This window comes from Lactuca saligna, chromosome 6, assembly GCF_052625555.1.
Source record: "Lactuca saligna cultivar CGN05327 chromosome 6, ASM5262555v1, whole genome shotgun sequence".
NCBI lineage: Eukaryota > Viridiplantae > Streptophyta > Magnoliopsida > Asterales > Asteraceae > Lactuca > Lactuca saligna.
Window position 1 is genome coordinate 136,413,983 of NC_136422.1, and position 6,000 is coordinate 136,419,982.

The 6,000-nt window shown below is 31.7% G+C and overlaps 2 protein-coding genes across 2 annotated transcripts; one reads left to right on the plus strand and one right to left on the minus strand.

Annotated features, from left to right (window-relative positions):
- Positions 1–2,867: 2,867 nt before the first annotated feature.
- LOC145002928 (uncharacterized) lies at positions 2,868–3,314 on the minus strand. The gene is made up of 2 exons (XM_078962104.1): positions 3,180–3,314; positions 2,868–3,119 (listed from the first exon to the last, which is right to left on the minus strand). Exons 1-2 carry the CDS (start codon positions 3,312–3,314, stop codon positions 2,868–2,870), a joined length of 387 nt encoding a protein of 128 aa, XP_078818230.1.
- Positions 3,315–4,357: 1,043 nt separating this feature from the next.
- Positions 4,358–5,233, plus strand: LOC145002929 (succinate dehydrogenase assembly factor 2, mitochondrial-like). Its single transcript, XM_078962105.1, has 5 exons — positions 4,358–4,367; positions 4,438–4,483; positions 4,565–4,691; positions 4,779–4,847; positions 4,973–5,233. The coding sequence occupies exons 1-5, from the start codon at positions 4,358–4,360 to the stop codon at positions 5,009–5,011; spliced, it is 291 nt and encodes a 96-aa protein (XP_078818231.1). The 3' UTR covers positions 5,012–5,233.
- The last annotated feature ends 767 nt before the right edge of the window (positions 5,234–6,000 follow it).

A 6,000-nucleotide genomic window follows, 5' to 3' on the forward strand; every position in this document is an offset into this window, starting at 1 on the left:
TATCCGTGAACATATAGATGTCCATATGCACTGTCAAATCGAACCTACAGAAATATATAAATACCATTTTACCCTTTGTAAGTATGTCTTATTTTTCTGACTGGAAGAAAGAGTGAATGACTATTTTATCCTTCTAACTAGAATAGATGCTAAATGAACTTAACATTATTTGAATTTTATCTTAATACTTGTTTTGTAAATATATCAAGTTGATTCTTCACAACATTTCTTAACGAAAGTCATTCAATTTGGTGTTCTCATTCTTCTGTCTGTGTTATAGATCGAGGTTTAAGAGGTTATTGAACAATACGTGGAATTTCCTACAAGTAACCAAATTACAGCAGATAATATATGATTTTGCTATAATAAGTATTAAGTATTGTTTGGTTATGTTTCAGGAAATTGATATATATATATATATATATATATGGCAATGAACTGCATCAAGTGTTTGAGAAATATTGGTGTTAGCAACCGCAATAATACATTAGGAAGTTATAGAACATTTGATGTTAGATGTAAAGCAAAAAAGCTAAAGGTGGAAGGGTTGTTGATGCTCCAAAGTAGATGACTTGAAGCAAAGGAGGGAAATCTGCAATAGCGGTAGGGGGAAAATATCCTCAAGGAGGGGATTAATCCTAAGATACTTGTGGACTATGAATATCCAAAGTGGTTGTGGCACCTCCTGGACAAAAAACCTACACTGAGTTAGCATAGAAGGGAGAATATTTAAACTCTTCCATATAAACACCTCAAAGTTTTGTAAAGCTTTGTAACAGATCAAAAATCAAAGAAAACAACACCACTAGGGACAAAAACTGATTTAAATGTATACCCTTTCTGTCATTCTAGGTTTAGGTTTAGGTTTCTTCATTGGGTGTTGTTGCTTATAGATAGATAGATATGATATGATATGATATGATTATTACATATCATAATATAAACTTGGCACTTGTTTCTTTTTTTGCCTATTTATCTCTTTCTTTTGTTAGTTTATCTAAATGGTGATTGAAATTTGACATTTATCATCATATTGAGCAATTAATAACAACCATGTTCTTTATCAATTTAAACCTTGGTAATTAAACCAAAGGTATGTAAAAAAGGAAAAATAATAGTGTGGCTTCAAATCGACATGTTTATTGTTGACAATTTATGAATTGTAGGAGCAATGTCACCTTCATATTTCATAAATCCTAAAGGATCTCATTGAGGAACTGCAATACACCTTCGTGAGTTGTGGAATGGAGTTCTCTGACTGTGGGATGGATTTAGCTTCTTTTAAATGGTATAATTTTTTTTATTTAAAAAAAAGTAAGTTCAAGGATCATGACACTTACAATTTAAAACAAAGTAGTTTCTATCGATCTTCATGAAAAATAGAGCTTGAAAATTTTAGTCATGCTTCTCTAAAGGAAATAAGAAAAAAATGCATCAATTATATGCATAAGATTATTTTTAATCTCTGTGATCGAACAATGATTTAGTAATCTATTTTTTAGTTTTTTCTTTAATTGAAAGTAATCCGAAGGATTTGTATTGATTTTCATTAAAAACAAAGCTTGAAAAGTTTAGTTATAATTTTGTTAAAGAAAAAAAAACAATACATCAATCAAATGCATAAGATTATTTTTAATCTCCTCAAGACGCAGAACATTAGTTTCGGTCTTTGTAATCGAATAATGATTTTGTAGTCAGATTATTTGTTTTTTTATTTAATTGGAGGCAATCAGTTGCTTAAATGATTTGCCAGACTAGTTTAACGGGTACGCCCGCTGGTTCTGATACGTGTATGGGCTCGATTTAGTGAGTGGAGTAATGTTTAGGTAAATTAAGAGAGAATAACAACCACAAATGATATGTGAATGGAAAGAAATGGATAGATTAGTAACAACTCAAGACCTATTAAGTTGTATACCGGTGAAAACAATCCAAGACCTATTGGATTGAGTTCGTATCAAGTCAAGAACGCATCCTAACAAGATAATTTGTGAATTATAACAATAATTCCAATTGAACAAAGGTTTTTTTCTTAAAAATTCGTCTATTCACTTTCCCATGCATAAACTTGGCTTTATATGAAGCCTTTATTACAAAGTTGGTGGTTACAAGCCAACCAACCAACTACTCATTTAAACTAGTAAATGAAAATTAAGGAAACTCTTGAAATAACACAAAAAACGTCTACCACACTTAAGAATAATAAAAAAAACGTCCATGTCTTCAATTGTTCTTCAATTGCTAGTAATTGGTTATGAGAAGATGTAAAGAGTGTAACTCCCAATGATTAAAGAGAGCCATCAATGATAAGAGTGTAACTCCCAAAATTTAAAGAGGGTCATCAATGATAACCTTCCAAATGCTTCCATAACCACCCAAGCTTTGAATCAAACAATCAATGAAGTCTTGGATTTATTAAACTTTTATTAATTTACTTAAGAAACCCCTAATCCATCAACTACGTCACCATGCACACCCCATAGGCCATTAATTCCAAACAACTTTCGAGCCCAATATTAAGCTACCCATAACCTTTTGGGCCTTCATTATCCATATACGGATCAGGTTCGCTCCATCCATTGAGTTCGTTATTGATCCCATCTCTCTCTCTCTCTCTCTCTATATATATATATATATATATATATATATATATATATATATATATATATATATTAATTTGTATTATAGCAAATACAATAGTTATAAAGTAATATCCATTCACAGAACCAACTAATTGTTTACTTTTTATTAAATTGCATATTATAAAGTTTCGTATATATGTATGATTCTCAAATGTAATAAAAATGTCAGTTTACATAAAATTATAACATAAGAAGACAGTGATGATAATATAACTTAAACCTGGTTTACTTTGAATGCTCAAGAACATATTTCTTTTTCTCTTCTTCGGTCATAAATGCAGTCACCGCAAAGGATTTTCCAACTCCAACCGGAATCTTGAAGTAAATCTTGGAACTTTTTTCATCTTCCATACTCATCTCAACAATAGGCACCCACATCAACAGTTGTTTGCTTTTAACTCCGGTCATTTTCTTCATCTTATGTTTTTCAATATATGCAGTCACTTCAGTTGCATAGCTAACACGTGTATTAGTCCCCTAAAAAAAGTGTTCATATGGACCCTTTTGCTTCATCCAAACAAAACCGGTTTTACGAACCCTCCCACACTCCACAAGATCTTTGAGTGGGAGTACACCTTTTGGGAAACCGAGTTCTTCAAGGAGATCAATGGAATGGCGATGACATTCTTCAGCACCGTACACAATCTCGGCCCCAGCTCTCTCGTCTGCCATTGTTTTCTTTCTTTTTTTCTTTTGTCAGCTGTATGTATTGATGTTTAAGTTGAATGCTTGGTAGCGCCCCAATATTGTTGGGTTTTATAGACGAAATAGGTTTGGTAGGGGGTGAGCTGAAATGGGGTTTGGTTGAAATTGTTGTTCACCTAATTAAGTTATGGTTCTTTGGTGGTAAGCCACCTACATTTGTGCTCCGCAAACATCGATGACGCTCCTATATAACTGAAACTATATATATATATATATATATATATATATATATATATATATATATATATATATATATATATATATATATATATATATATATAGAGAGAGAGAGAGAGAGAGAGAGAGAGAGAGGGGTTCATGTGTTTAAAGTATTTATTGTGTTATTGTATGCATAAATGTAGGTCAATGAAAATTAAACAAAAAATTTAATAGTTAAAAAAATATATAAGAGTAATTTAATAATTTGTTAAGTAACTTCCAAAAATAATCCCTATAATCATGGGATAATCACCGATCTTCCTCACCTTAAAACCTAAATAAATTAGTCGGTCTTCCTCATCTTTTCATTGCCACCTGCGACCGCCAACGTCATATCTGCCTCATCGATATTCACCAAAAATCAGCCCCTTCGCTCTTCCTCCAAATCGATCAGAACTCCAAACTTGGAATCCAAGACCTTTGTTGGATCCAAGCCTAATCCGACTCATGGATAATCGTTGCCCTAATGGGACCATCACTCCTCGCTCTCTTCGACATCCCCGATGGATGTTGCTTCTTCAAATACAATGCATCGTTGGCGATCCCAGACCGAATCCCGATGAGTTCTGCGACGAATCAACACCAGCGACCCTTTGTGGGGTTGCCCTTCATCGTCTTCTTCATAATTGTGTTGTTTGGCATATCACACGTCCTTAATTCAACAACCGCCCCGACTCGTGTACTCGGCGGCGCATCGTTAAACGCCACCATTCCGTATCAAACTCTCTACAGGTTCATAATCCTGTACTTGTATGTGTGCATGTGGTTTGCTAAATTTTGTTCTTCTATCGATGGTTTTCTGTGAGTTTCAGGCCTTATGTTAATTAATTATCTCGTTTCTATTCTTCTAATGATGGCGTCGAATCCCTAGATTTCAATTTGTCTAACGAAGAAAGCAAGCGAAGATTAACTAACAGGTTTGATGTTTCATATCCCTATTTGACTCCCAGAAGCGTGATTCATTTCTGATTTGTGGCTTTTGTTGTAAATCGGAGTAGGTTGTTGTATATAAGCAAACAAAGGGGTTTTTTGGAGCTAGACTTAGTTCTAGGAAGTTGGGTGGAGAATCACATTGGATCTTTAGATGTAAAGGGGATCAAATCACTTATTATTGTCCTCGACCTGGTAAATTCCACAAATATTATTGCTAATAATTACCAGTAACAGATTACACTAGGGTTAACATCCATCTTACTTCCTTTTGAATTGCAGGAAAATCCAGATTTGTGGAAATGGCTCACTGGACAGGAGCAACCTCTTAAAGCAATCGAGACGAATCCTGTGAGTTAAACTTTATTGAAAAACCTGAATTCATGTACTAGTTTGTTTCTTATGTATGTATTGTGTATAGTGTAGATGGCTATCTATCATCAGTTTGTTAATATTCTAGATATTTTTTGTTTCAGGCTGTGATAAAGCAATTTTGTGTCTGGGTTAGTGTGTGAAGTGGAGACCGAAAATTATGTATTCTGCAAGGATGCATTTCAGCATTTCTAACAGCAATTCTGCCGGAATAGAATATCGAATTCCAATTCCGTCAGAATGGGATAACTATTCGTCATTATATTTTGATATAATAGTCTACAATAGAATGATGGGACTATATGTAATAATATATTCCCATAGAATATTCAGGTAGAATAATATACATGTTTTTGTTTCTTATTAGTGAGTATATCATTTTCATAGAATATTATATAATGTTTTTATTTTTTAAGAAGGTAATAAAAAATTGAAGTTGTATCCAAAAATTTGTTACTAGTCAGTGATATTCTCATAGAAGTTCATTATAACAGAAATATGTATACTGACATTCCTAGAGAATATAATTCTAACGAAAGGTCATTCTAACAGAATAAAATCAGGCTTAATTAAAAATTAAAAATTATGATATAGTTCAGATTGAATTAACTAAAAATATTCAGAATTTTAAAATTAAGAAAATTAATTATCCCTAAAAATATGGAAGTTTCCTTTTTTAAATTGATCTCAGTTATCTAAAATACCATTAGAATTAAATTAGATGGTAATTTTCAATTAACTTTAATTTAATAGAATGTATTAATCATTTTTTTAAAATAAGTAAAATGATTGGCCCACATTTATGCATACAATCACACAATAATTAGTTTAAATAGAATAACCTAAGCATATATATATATATATATATATATATATATATATATATATATATATATATATATATATATATATATATATATATATATATATATATATGAGAAATTAAATACCCCCTACATTTTCTTCATACTTATCTTCTTACCCATGTAAAATGATGATATGTGTCATATTTATATAAGATTAATGATATTTTAATACACTTATCATTAGTTTAAATGTGTAGGAAGATATATAGGAAGAAAAGTAAAAGGATATTTAATTGCTCTCTCTCTCTCTCTCTCTCTCTCTCTCT